Below are 19011 nucleotides of genomic sequence, written 5' to 3' on the forward strand. Positions count from 1 at the left end.
ATATTTGCAATAACTGCCATTACAGTAGCTCAAGAGCAGCACACAAGTAGACTACAAATGCATGCTGGGCGAGCATGCATAAAGAAACTGATAAAACACACAGGTGAAAAATCACAAATTACAAAGATAAGGATACCAAGATCAAGCGAGGGAGTGCGTGATGTAGGGTCCAGAATAAAAAATACATATCCCGAAAGCATGATAGTGTACTTACTACGTGCACTGCTAATAGAAAGGAAGGAGGTGGGTAGCTAGCGAAGTGTGTCATAGTAGCAAAGTATTTCAAAACAAAAATCAGAATCTCTTAAAAGTTATTTCATTTTCGTTCTATTATCTATAATATAGGCTATCATTGATTTTGGCCCAATAGGTCTGACACCTTACCTCTTTCAAGGAGACTTTCCATTTTAGATCCAGAGAATTGTAAATTATTGAACTTAATTTTAGCTCAGAGAATGCACATTAGAGTCAGGTGTAAACAAGTACGCCAGATGTAGTGTTAACATTTACATTTACTACATCAAAGAAAATCAAGGAATATTACTCAAAAATGAGGGACTTCCAGTACCGTATCCAATTAAAATATTCAATGATACAGTTATGCAATAAGTGTCAAAGGGAACGGAACAGTGAACCCAAGAGCCAGACTCAGCAGAGACTGATGAGTAACCAAGTATTTATAGAAAAACGGGGAAGATTGAGTGCAATCAAGGAACTCGCGGCTCGCAAAATATTTTCATAAAGAAACTGATAAAACAGGGAGTACAGGAAGGGTGAACAGGGAGTACAGAAAGGGGCTAAACACGCACCCCTGAGGGGCCCCGTTTTGAGAATCAGTGTGGCAGATGTGTTGTTGCTTACTCTCAACACCTGGGGGTGGCCGTCAGGAAGTCCAGGATCCAGTTGCAGAGGGAGGTATTCAGTCCCAGGGACCTTAACTTAGTGATGAGCTTTGAGGGTAGTATGGTGTTGAACGCTGAGCTGTAATCAATTAACAGCATTCTCATGTAGGTGGTCCTTTTGGCCAAGTGGGAAAGGGCAGTGTGGAGTACAATAGAGATTGCGTCATCTGTGGATCTTTTTGGGTGGTATGTGAATTGGAGCTGGTCCAGGGTGTCTGGGATGATTGTGTTGATGTGAGCCTGACCAGCCTTTCATGGCTACAGATGTGAGTGCTACGGGGCAATAGTCATTTAGAGTGGTTACCTTGGCAGTTTTGGGACTATGGTGGTCTGCTTAAAACATGTAGGTATTACAGACTGGGTCAGGGAGAGGTTGAAAATATCAGTGAAGTTTCATGATCGTTGTAATGATGAGACCAAGGAGCAGCGTGAGTTCCACATAATTTTAATCAACTGAAACTCAAAACAAAACAATAAAGAACAAATGAAACGTGAAGCTACAGGTGTGCACTCAGGCAACTCAATGTAGACAAGATCCCACAACACAAACAAGGAAAATGGCTACCTAAATATGATCTCCAATCATAGACAACGATAAACAGCTGTCTCTGATTGGGAACCATATCAGGCCAACATAGACATACAAAACCCCTAGACATACAAAAACCCTAGACATACAAAAACTAGCGTACCCACCCTAGTCATACCCTGACCTAACCAAAATATACAGAAAAACAGAGATCTCTAAGGTCAGGGTGTGACATGAAGACACTTACCACCTGGTCAACACATGCTCTGAGTACACGTCCTGGTAATCCGTCTGTCCCTTCCGCCTTGTGAATGTTAACCTGTTTAAAGGTCTTACTCACATCGTCTACGGAGAGCTTGATCACACAGTCGTCAGGAACAACTGGTGCTCTCACGCATGGTTCAATGTTGCTTGCCTCAAACTGAGCATAGAAGGTATTTAGCTCRTCTGGTAGGCTCATGTCACTGTGGAGGTTGTGGCTGGGTTTCCCTTTGTAATCTGTGATATTTTGCAAGCCCTGTCATATCTGACGAGTGTCAGTGCCGGTGTAGTAGGATTCGATCTTAGTCCTGTATTGATGCTTTGTCTATCTGATGGTTCTTTGGAGGGCATAGGTGGATTTCTTATAAGCGTCCAGGTTAGTGATTCTGCTCCTTAAAAGCGGCAGCTCTAGCCTTTAGCTCAGTGTGGCTGTTGCCGTAATCCATGGCTTCTGGTTGTGATTATGTACGTATGGTCACTCGATCACTTAGTAGCCCTTTCCTGCAGTCTACATGATCAAAGCGCCTTCTATGGCCTCATGGGTGGATTGTTATTCATATTTTTTCATAATTTCTTCATTAATAAACATGAAAAGTTATTTATGTCAAACGGTTTTGTTATTATTCAGTCTTCTGTGATGTATATAAAGTCTTATACTGGAATGCAAACTCAAATTTTCATATAGTTCAACTCTATGTGTGACATGGTACATGTGTCTTATTTTTTTTAAAGCCATAACCATGTGTGTGAGGTGTATACTATTGTTTCAAGTATATTTGTTTAAAGCTACCAGAAAACACTCTGTTACCCTGATTTACCCCCCTACAGTAAATTAATGAACCGGTGACTGATGTGTAAATACTGCAATGCCATCCATATGTGCTAGCAAAAACAGTCTGTAGCTTAGGATCGCACTTCATCGGACTGAGCGCGTCACTGGTACTTCCTGTTAAGAGTTTTTTGCTTGTAAGCGCAAATCAGGAGGATAAAGTTATGGTCCAAATGGAGGGCGAAGAGCTTTGTTGTTGTCTCTGTGTGTGAGTAAAGGTGATTTTGAGTTTTGATGTGTCTCTGTGTGTGGAGTAAAGGTGATCTAGAGTTTTGTATGTGTCTCTGTGTGTGGAGTAAAGGTGATCTTGAGTTTTGTATGTGCGTCTCTGTGTGGGAGTAAAGGTGATCTTAGAGTTTTGTATGTGTCTCTGTGTGTGGAGTAAAGGTGATCTAGAGTTTTGTATGTGTCTCTGTGTGTGGAGTAAAGGTGATCTTGAGTTTTGTATGTGTCTCTGTGTGTGGAGTAAAGGTGATCTTAGAGTTTTGTTGTGCTCTGTGTGTGGAGTAAAGGTGATCTTGAGTTTTGTATGTGTCTCTGTGTGTGGAGTAAAGGTGATCTAGAGTTGTATGTGTCTCTGTGTGTGAATAAAAAGGTGACTCTGAGTTTTGTATGTGTCTCTGTGTGTGGAGTAAAGGTTGATCTAAGTTTTGTATGTTCTCCTCGTAGTGTGGATATAAAGTGACTATGAGTTTTGTATGTGTTCTCTGTGTGTGGAGTAAAGGTGATCTTGAGTTTTGTATGTGTCTCTGTGTGTGGAGTAAAGGTGATCTTGAATTTTCTCGCATCTAGTTGCGCAGGTGAGCGTTGTAGAGCTCAGTATTTGACATAGAGATTTACTGCACATTTGAAATGGTGTACCGCTGTCACACATCACACTTCTTTTTGGGAAACACTCAGAATGATACTTCAATACTTCAAAGTACAGTATCTTGAAACAAATGCTGATCCTATGGCACTAGGCACCGACTGTCCAGTCCTGGCCAGCAACCACTGCTGCTGGTGATGAAAGCTCCAATTGAAAGCAGATGGAGAGAGCCCTAACACCTCGAGCAGAYCTTGCTTACGGGTCCACAGGCTTTATCTGTTTCTGAAGCACTCCAGTGAGGGTTGAATAGCCCGAMAAAGAGGGGAAGAGGATAGACGAGAGGATGGGGAGGAGGGAAGATGGGAAAGGAAAAGAGAGCTTGGAGGACAATGGGAGCGGGAGGAGAGGAGAAAAAAAGGGTTCCAAAAGGGTAATTTGGCTGTCCCCATAGGATAACTTTTTTTGGTTCCAGAAATCCTTTTGGTTCCAGGTAGAACCCTATTGGGTTCCATGTTGCATACAGCATATCCTACTGTATATTCTTACTAATTCATGCTTTCTGAGCATCACTCAGGGCACTCTTTTATTGGAATGAATGAGGGACATAACATCCCCCMAATTGTAAAGAGATAGGAAGGGCTACCATCTCCTCCCACTGCCTTTACCTCTCTCTATCTTTCCCTCTCTCTTTCTGAGTTTGAAAGTCTCCTCCCTCTTCAGAGAATGGGAGTATGAGGGATTGCCTCAGTTGTCTTCAGAGAACATATGTACACCTCCCATTCTCTATGTGCCTGTCTATCTCACTCCATCTCCCAGTCTCTATCTCTCCTCCCTTCTCTGCCTCTGGACCCACTGCCTGCCTCTACCACTGTTGCTCTCTGCCTGCCTGACCTGTCCTCAGGCTGAGGATAACTCATCAGGAAGAGGAGTTTGTCTAATAAGGGAACATCTACACTGGTGAAAGGTCAGTGTTTTGTTTTGCCACTTTTGAGGACTCAGGAGGAGATAGTTGTTGGTGTTGTTGTCCAATGGAATGACTAGGTCTGTGTGGCCCTTGTGATGTTTTAGCTGTATGCCAGGGGTCCATACTGTTGATGTGGCCATGCATGAAAAGTATCATCCTTTTGTTCAGATTTTCATGTCCACGTCTTCTAAATTCATTAAAATGCAAACAAAATCTTTGTAGCAAAATTTGCAGTTTGTTCAGAGTGTTACCAACTGGCATTTTCAATCAAACAATTGTTTGAAAAAGTATGCCTTTCCAATGAAAGGATACATAGTTGTATTGTGTAGGGTGCTTTTAGTTGAGTATGCAGTGCATCTCTTTAAAGAAAACGCAGTTGATTGTTTTTGTTATTCCATTATTCAGGTGCGCATACGTTTTTCCTAATCAAGTGTTTTTATGAATAAATCTTCTCCAGGATAGACTGATGAGTTGCTAGGGTGTATTAGGGATGCAGATCTGCACCTGCAGGGTTCCATGCTTCCTGTGTTCAGGGGCTTTGATGCTTGTCGTGGATGGATTCATCATGGGGAAGAAATGCTAGCTTTTGTCTTAGAATAAAATACTTGCTTTTTTCTCAAGATTGTGTGACTATTTTATCATGAAAACATTTGYTATTTTGACTACACACCACATGGTCCAGATTTGCTATAAGAAAAAATAAGCTATTCTTCTTTCTCTAATCTTATCAACCGCATTGCAATGTCAATGTGAATGTCTGCATGTGTCATTTCAACTGCATGTGTCTTGTTCTGTGTCATTTCATCTCTTCTCCAGTAGCTATCACCAGAGTAAGGGCTGGTCAGACCCATTGGTTCAGGTTGTCTGGCTGTCTAAAAGGTGTGTGAGACACTCSTAGTCCTGTCTGCAGTCATGACCAAAAGTAATGGGGACACCCCCCCGGCTTCAGATTCCCACACTAGGATGCAGCGGATCCGGGAGGGCATCCACATAAGGACCATGAAGGCCAAGAGGAAAGTGGAGGACATCTCTAAGGAAGATGTCCAGGCCTTCTTCAAGAAGAACGCCTTTGTGCTCTTTACTGTAGCGGCCGTTGTTGTAGGTGAGTGAACACACACACCTCCAATACCACACCCCAGTCCACTCACACACACTCTCCTCCGTATTTATTTAGAGAGTGAAGCTAAAATGTGTACATTTGGCTCTATACACCACCATTTTGGATTTGAGATCAAATGTTTCCTATGAGGCAACCGCACTGAATGTCACCTTTTTTTTCTCTTTAAAAAAAAAAGTATTTGGAAAAATGCACTTACAGTGTATTAAAGTAGTCAAAGGTTTAGTATTTTGTCACATACTCCTAGCACGTAATGACTACATCAAGATTGCAGCTCTACACACTTGTTGGATGCATTTGCAGTTTGTTTTGTTTGTGTTTCGGATAATATTTTTTTTGCCTGATAGGAACTGAACGATGAATAATGTATTGTGTCATTCTGGAGTCATTTTTATTTTAAATAAGAATATAAGATGTTTCTGAACACTTCTATTATACATCAATGTGAATACTACCACGATTATGGATAATCATGAATGAATAGTGAATTATGATGAGTGAGAAAGTTAAAGGAACAAAGCTCACACCCCCCCCAAAAAAACATTCTCTGTTTTGGGTGCATGATCTTTGTGCAGCTATAACTTTCTCACTCATCATTATTCACGGTTCATTCATGATTATCCGTAATCACGGTAGCATCAAGATTCATGTACAAATGCTGGAGTATAGTGACAAATTAAAAGTTTTATCTTCACTGTCCAAATAAATACGTAGGGGAGTGTAACATAGGCCTACATACACAGTACACAGAAATGGGCCAACATACTCACGCCAACACACCCACACACTTTGAAACCCATGYTCTCTTATTGTAATCCCAATCCCATAGGGAGGACTCACCTACAAACCTCATTCTAGATGTGACTGAGAGACAGATCCTGTCATTGTCATTTGCTTTATATGCAGTTGCATGTTCATGTTTCCAGCACACTGATCAGCCCTTTTGATTCTCCAGGTATAATCCTTGGCTTTGCACTGCGTCCCTATAAAATGACCTACCGAGAGGTGAAGTACTTCTCTTTCCCTGGAGAGCTGCTGATGAGGATGCTGCAGATGCTGGTGCTTCCCCTGCTGGTATCCAGTCTCATCACAGGTACACCAAGTCACTATACTGATGCCCTCCGCCAGAAGCAAATTTAGATATGATAAAGAGGAGGGGTAGACTTAGTGGTGTTTGAAAGACAGGTGTGGATACCCAGTGAAAAAGGGGGAATGCCAATGGAGCTCGAGGCACAACTTTTCAGGTACTGTAACTTATGMTTGATCCATGTGAAATTTCTTGCCACCATTTTTCTCCAGATTCCCTTTGGTCCTCTACTTTCTGGCATGGAGACAGTCACTTCATTGTGCTTCTTTGCTATTAAAATGAGGGAGGAGAGACGGAAGGATGAGGTAGCTTTCAGTCGGAAGCCCACTGCCTGTGGGTCTGAGAGGGTGGCTTTGGGATGGGTACCCCCTTGCACTTCTACSTCCTGCTTCGCTTCACACGGATAAAAGCACGCAAAGTGCCCCTCCGCCTCTTCCTTCGTAGCTGTATTGTTAAGTGGAATTCCATGCCCACCCAGCACCACAATRCCGTAAGTGGTTTGGAGGGTGGTGCGGTAAGAGGTCACGGCCCAGAAAAGAGGCACACTGCCCAGGTACACAAGTGGACATGTAACTATGCCATCTATTATCTGGCTGAGTCCTCCACAAGGTTAGGATCCACATGATGCACCCAGCTTGGTATGATGTGCAGCATGATCTTGAAACTAGACCTGGAGCAGCAAGCTCTAGTCCTTTCTCAAAGGCTGAGCTGATCTGTACTGTACTTCATTTTCTTTTTAAATGAACCTAATTTGTGTTAACACTCACTTGAAAGAAGTTGTGAATGTTTATTAAGTATAATTTGATTTGATCTCACTTGAAACACCCTAAAAACATGTTGGTTTTTTGCCTTGGAAAAGTAGAACTGTGGAGAGAAAGGCAGAAAAGGAGAGGTATGTGTGGGGTACAGTTTTGTTTCATCCTCCCTCTTTGTAGTAACCCTTGAAAATAAGCCACGTGAGTCAATTCTTTAGCCCTGTGAAAGTGGTCACACAGGCTTGTTTGCAGTTTCCATGGCAATGCTGTTATGGGCGCATGGCAAGTGGACAAGTTTCCCAGGACTGAGAGAGAGGATAGAGAGAGAGAGAGCGAGAGAGCAGCACAGTGGAGCAGGTGATTGTGGGAGAGAGAGGCGTGATGAAGGAGAGTGGAAGCTGAAAGAGTGTGAAAGAGTGAGAGGGTTTTGTCTAATGGCAGTGCCCCCAACAGGATTAAAAGAGCACATACATCTCGCTTACACAAACAAAATACTTACTCCATCAGCCCCCTGAATGGGGATAACACACCAGAACGGCCCCTGACACCTTGGAAAATCCAAAGCTAACTTTATTGCAACACTTTGTGAGGTTGAGGTCTCTATAATGGCTCGTTGTCCGTCTCTCTTCCCCTTGACCTTTTTGTAAGATTGTGAGGGAGAGATGTCAGTAGGCAGAAGCTAACCATAACCATGATCTATTTTCAGATGCAGAACATCATTATTTCACCTGCCTGTATGTTTTGCTACTAGCCTGGTTTGCAATCGCACTAGGACTTCTGTCAGATGACTGTCAGGCAGCCCATTCATTTGCACACCCGTTTACTCTTTGTATTAGGCTACATCCTCCAGCAGGTCAGCTTATATCTTATATATTTATCATGAGATGATAAATATCAAATCACATTTTATTTGTCACATGCGCCGTATACAACAGGTGTAGGCCTTACCGTGAAATACTTACAAGCCCTTAACCAACAATGCAGTTTTAAGAAAATAGAGTTATGAAAAGATTTACTAAATAAACTAAAGTAAAAAAAGAAAAAACAGAAGACAATAAAATAACAATAATGAGGCTATATACAGGGGGTACCGGTTCAGAGTCAATGTGTGGGGGTACAGGTTAGTYGAGGTCATTTGTACATGTAGGTAGGGGTAAAGTGACTATGCATATTTAATAATAAGCGAGTAGCAGCTCGGGGGGGGGGGTCAATGCAAATAGTCCGGGTGGCAATTTGATGAATTGTTCAGCAGTCTTATGGCTGAATTTTTTGGGCATTCCTCTGACACCACCTGGTAAATAGGTCCTGGATGGCAGTTAGCTTGGCCGCAGTGATGTACTGGGCTGTACGCACTACCCTCTGTAGCGCATTATGGTCGGATGCCGAGCAGTTGCCATACCAGGCGGTGATCCAACCGGTCAGGATGCTCTCCATGGTGCAGCTGTAGACCTTTTTGAGGATCTGGGGACCCATGCCAAATCTTTTCAGTCTCCTGAGGGGKTAAAGGCGTTGTCATGCACTCTTCACAACTTTCTTGGTGTGTTTGGACTATGATAATTTGTTGGTGATGTGGACACCAAGGAATTTGAAACTCTTGACCCGCTCCACTACAGCCTCGTCGATTTGAATGGGTGCGTGTTCGGCCCGCCTTTTCCTGTAGTCCACAATCATCTCCTTTGTCTTACTCACATTGAGGGAGAGGTTTTTGTCCTAGCACCACACTGCCAGGTCTCTGACCTCCCTATAGCCTGTCTCATCATTGTTGGTGATCAGGCCTAGCACCGTTGTGTCATCAGCAAATTTCAAACTTTGTTGGAGTCGTGCTTGGTTACGCGGTCATGGGTGAACAGGGAGTACAGGAGGGGACTAAGCACGCACCCCTAAGCGGCCCCCATGTTGAGGATCAGCATGTCTGATGTGTTGTTGCCTACCCGTACCACCTGGGGGAGGCCYATCAGGAAGTCCAGGATCCAGTTGCAGAGGGAGGTGTTAAGTCCCAGGGTCCTTAGCTTAGTGATGAGCTTTGTGGGCAATATGGTGTTGAACGCTGAGCTGTAGTCAATGAACAGAGGTGTTCCTTTTGTTCAGATGGGAAAGGGCAGTGTGGAGTGCRATTGAGATTGCGTCATCTGTAGATCTGTTGGGACGGTATGCGAATTGGAGTGGGTCTAGTGTTTCCAGGATGATGGTKTTGATGTGAGCCACGACCAGCCTTTCAAAGCACTTCATGGCTACCAACGTGAGTGCTACAGGGCAGTAGTTATTTAGGCAGGTTWCCTTCACTTTCTTGGGAACAGGGACTATGGTGGTTTGCTTGAAACATGTAGGTAATACAGACTCGGTCAGGGAGAGCAATTGCTATTTCAAGTGTTATCATGCCACTACTATGAAGAAATGTTAGAAATATTGCACAAAGGGATAATACTGTTCTTCTAAACAACATCTCCCCTGTCTCTCCCRACCAGGCATGGCAGCGCTGGACAGTAAGGCTTCAGGAAAGATGGGTATGCGAGCTGTGGTGTATTACATGACCACCACCATTATCGCTGTCATCATAGGCATCATCGTGGTGCTCATCATCCACCCTGGGAAAGGATCTAAGGATGAGTTCATGAAACAGTCGAAGATAGAGGACATCAGCCCTGCCGATGCCTTCCTGGATCTTATCAGGTAGCTGCATGCTACTGTAGGAAGAGGGTCAGGGGTTTAGTGGAGGAAAGATGCACTGTATTTTGCCATTGTACTCCTGCCTTAATATTGGAGTGTTCATTGGTTGTGATGATCATGCTCTTTAATTTCAGAAACATGTTTCCACCAAACATGATCCAGGCCTGCACACAGCAGGTAAAGCATCTAATGACTTTGTTACTAAATTAAACAGATTTTCACATTCAATCAGCAGATRGGGAAAATGGTCTGCCAAATTCTGCCAAAGGAAATGCTTGTATTGAGAGGAAACKTTCTGGTTTTGGCATTTCTGAACAGCGATAAATCATCACCCTAAGAGACATAGAAACCCAGGACTGAGGGGAGACGTTGACTTACACTGGAAGAAACATTCTGACCACTAGGAACAAATGACAAAATCTGAAGAAGGACCAACTTCCAATAGTAGCATGGTGGGGGCAGGATGGTCGGGAAACTGAGATATAGAGGCTGCTGGGGCAGGACAATATAAGTAATGGAAGACCATGTCTACGGGGGGTTAAATGCTTTGTGGTCCAGACAGGGTCATCAGTGRGGCAGCTGGACCTTACAGAATACTGCTCCAGCCATACAGAGACGGTTGTTTAATTTATGAGGTTGAGATGAGTGGAGCAGGCGCCTTTAGACTTTTTGCTCTCTAGTCTTTCGAAATGGCACACGTCTGACTACAATCCCTCGATACCTTATCTATCAGCTTGGCTTTTTATGAGCTCTACTGAATAGATGGCTGAACGATTATAAAGTAAACATTACAAAAGACAATATTTCAGTACAATTTTCACCAAAGGAGATGACAYGCTATCATCACTTTAACAAGACAATGTTAACCCATCACTTACGACAACTGGCTCTTTCCCTCCAGTTCAAAACCAAATACGGGAAGCGAATCGTCCATGTGACGGTGACAGTGAACGACTCTGTCTTCAACATGACCAACCTGACCGAGCAGATCACCAGGGAGGAGGTGATCCCCATCCCGGGCACGGTGAACGGGGTCAACGCCCTGGGGCTGGTGGTCTTCTCCATGTGCTTCGGCCTCATCATCGGCAACATGAAGGAGCAGGGCCAGCCCCTCAGGGAGTTCTTCGACAGCCTCAATGAGGCCATCATGAGGCTGGTCGCCATTATCATGTGGTGAGTATTTGGTGTGTGTTTGTGTGTGGGTGTTTATAAAGATGATGTGTGTGTTATGATGATGGTCCAATAATCCCCATCTTCATTAGGTGAGTGTGTATGTGAACCCCATGCATCTGTTACAGATAAATCTTTCCATCTGTGCTTTGGAAAGCTAAGTCTATGGAGTCCCTGCAGAGTTGGGGCGGTACTATGTTTATCTCTCTCTCTCAATTCAATCAAATGGCTTCATTTAGCCTCTTGCTTGAGGCATTGCTGTGAATTCTCTGGTAACTCTATACAGGTGAGATCTGATATAGGTATTTAGGTCTACTGAGATAATTGCATGAGCACCACCTAATAATTGGCCAACACAGAACCGCCTCAGGACATAACATCCTGATGCTAAGTGGTTCCACAGCTGAATGGCAAGGCTTTGCAATCAAAACCAGTGACATGTTCACTGTGCCAATTAAATCAACATATTCCCAGTCAGATATTTGACATATATAAATCAAGTTGTTTATGAATAAAGGCAATTTCATAGCCCGTGCCTGCAGTCTCAGAAGGCACTGATCGTTTTCATATTCAGGCCTATTACACAGAAAAATAAGTAAGATCCTGAGAATGTAGGGCCATTTGAACTGTGACCTTATCCTTCCCTGGCATAACCACTTCTCCTCCCTCTGCTCTACAGGTATGCCCCAATCGGTATCCTGTTCCTCATATCGGGGAAAATCGTGGAGATGGATGACATCACTGAGATGGGTGGTCAGCTGGCCATGTACACCATCACGGTGATCATAGGCCTTTCCATCCATGCTTTCATCATCCTCCCAGGCCTGTACTTCGCCATCACACGGCTGAACCCCTTCATCTTCATCATGGGGCTGGTGGAGGCCCTCATCACAGCCCTGGGAACCTCCTCCAGGTAGGTTCCCCGAACACTGCTGCTATACTCCCTGGCCTACTCTGACTACCGACACTGTAGCCACGCCTCGCTTGGCCGACTCGTATCAAAGTAGTAGGGCCAGGTGGAGGTTCCTGCTCAGATTGTGTGGTTCAGAATAACCTATGAGGCATTATCATCCCCATTAGTAGGATTACTTACGTTTATATGGCGAATACGGATAATAGATTTAATAGAAACAACAACAACCAGTCAAACTCAAACACGACCTGTTTCTCTCCATCTTTATCTCAGCTCAGCAACCCTGCCCATCACCTTCAAGTGTCTGGAGGAGAACAACAAGGTGGATAAGCGCATCACACGGTTTGTGTTACCGGTGGGCGCCACCATCAACATGGATGGAACGGCACTATACGAGGCTCTGGCAGCCATCTTCATAGCCCAGGTTAACAACGTGGAGATGAACATAGGTCAGATCATCACAATCAGGTGTGAATGAGTATCTAAGGTTTATAAGCCAAGGTTTATGTTTACAGAATCAAAGGGTGTTGATATGTTTACAACTAAATTACATGATTTATCAAGATTTATCAACATGTMATTTTCTGTTATCAAACAGCATCACAGCCACTGCGGCAAGTATTGGAGCTGCTGGGATCCCACAGGCTGGACTGGTCACCATGGTGATTGTGCTGACCTCTGTCGGACTTCCCACTGATGAYATTACCCTCATCATTGCAGTTGATTGGTTCCTGTGAGTCATTTTTCCCATTTTCAGATTGAGAAATTAGTATAAATGAACTATATTTTCTTAATGATTAGGCTATTATGGTGCAAATCTACATAATACTTTTTGTGAAATACAATTTGTCTAATGACTGGAACTGAAACGAAAACCATTTATCTCTCATTTTAAAGGTCAAACTTTTTATCAACTACAACCCTATTGACACTAGTTCACCAAAATTMCAAAATTACATATTGGTTTCCTTACCCTGTAAGCAGTTTATGGACAAGGTATGACAGCAATCAATGCTTTGGTTTAGCTTCCCAGTCAACGTTTACAAATAGTAATATTTTTGCATTTGTGGCAAAAATCCTATTCAAGTCATGTGATCAATATTAGCAATTCAAAAGTCCAAAAATATCTAAAATTGATTGTGAAGCTCAACAAAGTCACTTAKAGATTATTTGAACATGATGTGTGAAAAATGCTAATATCGGTCCAATGACTTGAATGGGATTTGTGCCACAAATGCTAAAACGTTAGCATTTGAAAACAGTGCCAGGGAAACTAAACCAAAGCATGGAATCCTGTCATACCTTGTCCGTATACTGCTTACAGGGTAAGGAAACCAATATGTAATTTTGTAATTTGGGTGAACTATCCCTTTAACTACTATCCCTAGGGTCTTGATCCACTTTTTTTTTTTGAATTACATATTTTTTTGCAATGAGTTTTAACATAGAAACATAATTAGGTTGCCCAAATTAATAATTTCAATTAGAATCCCCTTCACAGAAATTACACAGCTAATTGGGTAGTGAGAAAATACCCCACTCTCCTTAAACTAGGATGGACGGAATGTGCAGACAGAGTCAAAGCTTCATTTACTGAAAACATGGATGTTTCTCACAGTGATTAGAATATGAGATAGCCTATAGGGAGTGCTCTGACTACTCTTTAACAGTAGATGGTAAATATCCCTGTTGATAGCGCYGTGGCCTATTTCCCATCTACATTATTTTGCTGAGAATTCTAAAGAGTTTAGTTTATCTTTCATCAAAAGCAGAAAACAGGTGGATGTTTTGAGTTGTTGACTGTTCCATTTAACATGACCAAACGTCCCAGGGGACATAGTGTTTTATTTTCTAAATGAACGAATGTCCCGCAACCCTCTCTACCTCTCCTCCCACTGTATATGACTCCCTCCCCCTGGTTAACCTTTTTCTTCTTCCCTTATTTCTGGGTTGCAGTGACCGGCTGCGTACCACGACAAACGTCTTGGGCGATTCAATTGGGGCAGGCATTGTGGAGTTCCTATCTCGACACGAGCTGCAGGCCAAGGATGTGGAGATGGGGAACGCTGTGCTGGAGGAGAGGAAGAAACCATACCAGCTCATCTCTCAGGAAAACGACTATGAGAACGCCAAACGCCCGGGCACTGAAACCAAGATGTAGCTCAATGCTCACACACACACATACACATTTTGGTTCAGTTTTGTTTTTATTCTTTGTCATATTTTTCCAGTTATTGCCACTGTGCCATATTTCCTTTCCTTTGTTATTTTGTCATTCATAAAGTCCCTTTTACAAACAAACAAATAATTATCTCCCTGAAGTGGCCCAATCAAATTGCTTACATCTGCTGCCGCTCTACAAGATAGATAGGCTTCCTGTTTTTGTGTTTTTTCTGGCTATTTTTGTGTTGAGTTAAGTCATCTTGGCCTAGAATAAGTACATGGTATAATGGTATAAGTAAGGAGGAAGTTGATGAGGGCGTTGATGTCAGAAAGGTGTTTTGTAAAAAGATCGAAAGACAACATATGTTTGAATGACTGGACAAGCGATATCCTTCACAAAATGCAACAGAGAACACATTTCATTTGATACTAATGAAATTAGGCCCTAATATACASTACATGGCYAAAAGTATGTGGTCAYCCTTTCAAATTAGGATATTTTAGCCACACCTGTTGCTGACAGGTGTATAACATCGAGCACACACCCATGCAATTTCCATAGACAAAAATTGGCAGTAGAATGGCCATACTGAAGAGCTCAGTGACTTTCAATGTGTCACCATCATAGGATGCCACCTTTCCAACAAGTCAGTTTGTCAAATTTCTGTCCTGCTRGAGCTGCMCCGGTCAACTGTAAACGCTGTTATTGTGAAGTGGTAGGCCACACAAGCTCACAGAATGGGACCGGCAAGTGCTGAAGCGCGTAGCACATAAAAATMATCTGTCCTCGGTTGCAACACTCACTACCAAGTTCCAAATTGCCTCTGGAAGTAACGTCATCACGTGAATTGTTCGTCAGGAGCTTCATGAAATTAGTTTCCATGGCCGAGCAGCCGCACACAAGCCTAAGCTCACCATGCGCAATGCCAAGCATTGGCTGGAGTGGTGTAAAGCTCGCTGCCATTGGCCTCTGGAGCAGTGGAAACCGCGTTCTCTGGAGTGATGAATCACGCTTCCCCATCTGGCAGTCCGACAGATGAATCTGGGTTTGGAGAACGCTACCTGCCTGGAGAATGCTACCTGCATGAATGCATAGTGCCAACTATTAAGTTTGATGGTGGAGGAATAATGGTCTGGGGCTGTTTTTCATGGTTCGGGCTAGGCCCCTTAGTTCCAGTGAAGGTAAATCTTAATGCTWCATCATACAATGACATTCTAGACGATTCTGTGCTTCCAACTTTGTGGCAACAGTTTAGGGAAGGCCCTTTCCTGTTTCGGSATGAAAATGCTCCCCGTGCACTAAGCGAGGTCCAAACAGAAATGGTTTGTCGAGATCAGTGTGGAAGAACTTGACTGGCTTGCACAGAGCCCTGACCTCAACCCCATCWAACACCTATGGGATGAATTGGAACGCTGACTATGAGCCAGGCCTAATCGCCCAACATCAGTGCCTAACCTCACAAATGCTGTCGTGGCTGAATGGAAGCAAGTCCCCGCAGCAATATTCCAACATCTAGTGGAAAGCCTCCCCATAGCAGCAAAGGGGGCACCAACTCCATATTAATGCCCATGATTTTGGACTGAGATGTTCGACGAGCACACGTCCACATACTTTTGGCCATGTAGTGTAAATGGCTTCTGTGGAAATACAAACAACTTCTTATCGTGGGTTCAATAAAGAGTAATTTAAATAAAAAATACACAGCACTTGAGGATTGTTATTTATTATTTTCCCTTTTTTCATGCTGTCAATATGACAACTCCAATTTTCTTTTTACTTTATTAGGATTGAWACAATTTGGGAAGGTGGTGCTGTGATGCTGACAATATTGTTAAAATGTATATGAGATGTATCCAACAATCCCATTGTTATCACTATTTTGTAGCCGGCCCTAAGACAAATTAGTATTTGAAATATCCTTCACTATTTAGTATATAATTCTGTTAACATAGCAGGTGTATAAGATTTTTTTGACTGTAGAGAGATTGTATGAAACTATTGTGTAMATGAACTATAGAATACAGTTAACTTGATAATTGTTTACTTGAATGTGTTTTCTTTAATCTAAATGTTGAAAGACATTCATTTTCAGGGCTGAAATGCCACTCCAAAGCCTTGGAAAGTTAAATCAAGGAACACAGTGTGTGATAAATAACAGCATGTGTGAACTAACTCAAATAGAAACTGTGATTTTCTTTTTTTCCCTTTATGTTTTCTGATATTGTTGTTCACTTTCTGTAAATGCATCATTTGTGGTGAAAAAGGAAATAGACTGTCAGATTTTTCTTTGGTGAACACAATTTTGAATAAATGTTTTAAAGGAATCAGGGTTTGATTTGGGTTATTTGTATTCAATGACACACATACAGTAATAAACAGTTACATAACATTTGTTATATAAATTATAACTGTGGATATCATCTTACACAGCACACAATATGACAATACAGCCATACTAATGGAGTAATAGGCCTAGGTCTTGATTTSAATTGGTTATGATGAGGTAATAAAGACAGTTGTACTATGGTATGAACTACATGTCATGTTCTTTTCAATCAAGGGGTATATTTCATTAGTTGAAATGACCGGACACGTACAGACTGTGGCTTTAATAGGCTAATGTAATATACTGTTATGTAATAGTAATGTACTAGTAATGTAATGATGATCATACACTGAATAATCTAGTGGCATAGATAGGTATGTAAAAAGATCAAATAATATTTTKGATGGATGTAAGAAAAAAAAGTAGATTATTTATATCAATGTGACTTTTCTGGCAAAATAAAAGGGAGTTTGAAAGAGAAAGGAGATAGCCCCCTCTTTATTCTCCCGAGTGGGGCAGCGGTCTAAGGCACTGCATCTCGGTGCTAGAGGTGTCACTACAGACCCTGGTTTGATTCCAAGCTGTATCACAACTGTTGGTGATTGGGAGTCCCATAGGAAGAMGCACAATTGGCCCAGTGTCGTTAGGGTTTGGCTGGGGTAGGCCATCATTGTAAATAAGAATTTGTTCTTAACTAACTTGCCTAGTTAATTAAAKGTTAAATACAAAAATAAAATGAAAYTGTTCTAGGGAAAGCAGGCTGAATCGTTTGTGGACGTTTGCTGCCATCTTGTGGTGTGATTTGAGCAGCACTTAATGCAAACTTCTCCCTTTCATCTGTGGTGATAACTTTGGGGGACACCACTAGCACCCCTGGGTTTTTCATTCCTATTATGAACCTTTACGGAAAYAACATAATGGTACTACTGTAGGCTATGTCAAGTCAATAATGGGTATGGATCGGTGATAGCAATGTCACAAGAAATATGAGMTCAAAATTCAACATTGGTGTTTTCTTGTCAAAGGTGTAGATACACAGAAATAAAGGAGCAGGGCAGGCCATCTACATACTATAGCTAAATATCTACCGGTATGTAGACTTTATCATAGCTAGCATTTAATTCAAATATTGACCCAACTCTGGCCGATACTCTGGCTGACAAAGCACCTGCAGAAGGTAAAATCAGATAAAACCATTCATACTTACATGAAATATCCATATTTACCATATTCCAACTTGTGTTTGTATATGGTAGCGTTATATAGTTGAAACCAGAGAGGAAAAGGCGAAGCCTCAGTAGATGCTGTTGCTGAAACTTTGGTTGGCAACGAGAATTATGTCAGACTCCACCGAAAATCGAAGAGCGCGACTTTTTCAACAACATCCTTCCCTTAATAGAATTATCGCGAGGACAACAATCTGACAGTGGCTACTGGCCAGGCTAGCTAGCGCCTAAACAGTTTAAAACTAGTTAGCTATCTGTATCTGGTTTCAAAATTGTTTTGCGGGTAAATTATGAATGAACTTTGTTACTTTCTCTCAATGTCCATTTGTTAAACGTTAAATAAAAAGAAGTCCGTTCTCTGCTTACTTGCTAGCTAACGCGTTAGCTAAAGTTAGCTAATAACGATCTTACTGGGAGACATTTTTGCCAGCTCTGTAGCTAACTGTATTCACAGCAGGCCCATCCATGTTAATGGAATGCCAAGCGTGAGGAAGAAATCAAATAAAGGTAAGACAGAAAGTAAAAGTATTTATTTGTTTATTGATTTTCATAAATCAGACCTGTTCAATCAATTATGTCAGTTCGCACACTTTCGCCTTCTTCCACAAGAGAGATCAAGAGCTCTTGTTGTTTGGGCATGTTAATACCTTGATAGATTCATGTCTGTTGACTCCTTTGCCATTTTCCCTATTTCCATCAATGTTATGCTTATTAAATTAACTTTCTTATTGTTAATTATTTATCATAGGTAGAATGCAGTGTTCGGTCTTACTTGAACTACCTACCTGCCAATCAAAGGTAAGTGTGAAAGTGGGTGCATGCAGCAGGAGACAACACCAACATATCTGGAATTCTCTGCTACCATGGTGGTCATCATGCTTCTATTTTTTTAGAGAACCTCCATAAAGTAACTGTTCTCTGTGTGTGTGTGTGTGTGTGAGAGTTTTTGTTGATGGTTGTTGAGCCAAGCACTGATAGGTTTTCATGTCAGCCCAGATTCCAAATGTCTTTAAAAAAAAGTTTTACATCAAATAATGCAATTCATACACAACTATTATGTATTTGAATGATCATTATGTTAGTTTTATTTTATCAACAGCTTACATTGGTTTAGCTGGTTGCATACTCAAGGATGACCTCGTCCTCCAAAATATTTACAGTAGCTGTGTGGAATGGATGGTATCGGTGTACAGTAGTAATGCAGAAAGCGGCGGAAGTAACTGGGTTGCTGGCTATGGTTGCTCCTGCTAGTTGGTTTGGCGCCGGTGGAGGGAGTTATTCCTGCAGCAGTTC

General features: G+C 42.2%; 1 protein-coding gene across 2 annotated transcripts; it reads left to right on the forward strand.

Moving 5' to 3' along the window:
* Positions 1-4107: 4107 nt before the first annotated feature.
* LOC111961425 (excitatory amino acid transporter 1-like) lies at positions 4108-14611 on the forward strand. Of its 2 annotated transcripts, XM_023983681.2 has the most exons (10): positions 4108-4293; positions 5243-5395; positions 6366-6503; positions 9718-9922; positions 10054-10096; positions 10821-11092; positions 11769-12002; positions 12276-12470; positions 12601-12735; positions 13959-14611. In XM_023983681.2, the coding sequence occupies exons 2-10, from the start codon at positions 5257-5259 to the stop codon at positions 14161-14163; spliced, it is 1566 nt and encodes a 521-aa protein (XP_023839449.1). In that variant the 5' UTR covers positions 4108-4293; positions 5243-5256; the 3' UTR covers positions 14164-14611. The 2 variants fall into 2 exon arrangements, with proteins under 2 accessions (XP_023839449.1, XP_023839448.1); XM_023983680.2 differs by lacking the exon at positions 4108-4293 and having other exon boundaries at positions 5206-5395.
* Positions 14612-19011: the final 4400 nt, after the last annotated feature.

This window comes from Salvelinus sp. IW2-2015, linkage group LG4q.1:29 (genome assembly GCF_002910315.2).
Source record: "Salvelinus sp. IW2-2015 linkage group LG4q.1:29, ASM291031v2, whole genome shotgun sequence".
Classification (NCBI taxonomy): domain Eukaryota; kingdom Metazoa; phylum Chordata; class Actinopteri; order Salmoniformes; family Salmonidae; genus Salvelinus; species Salvelinus sp. IW2-2015.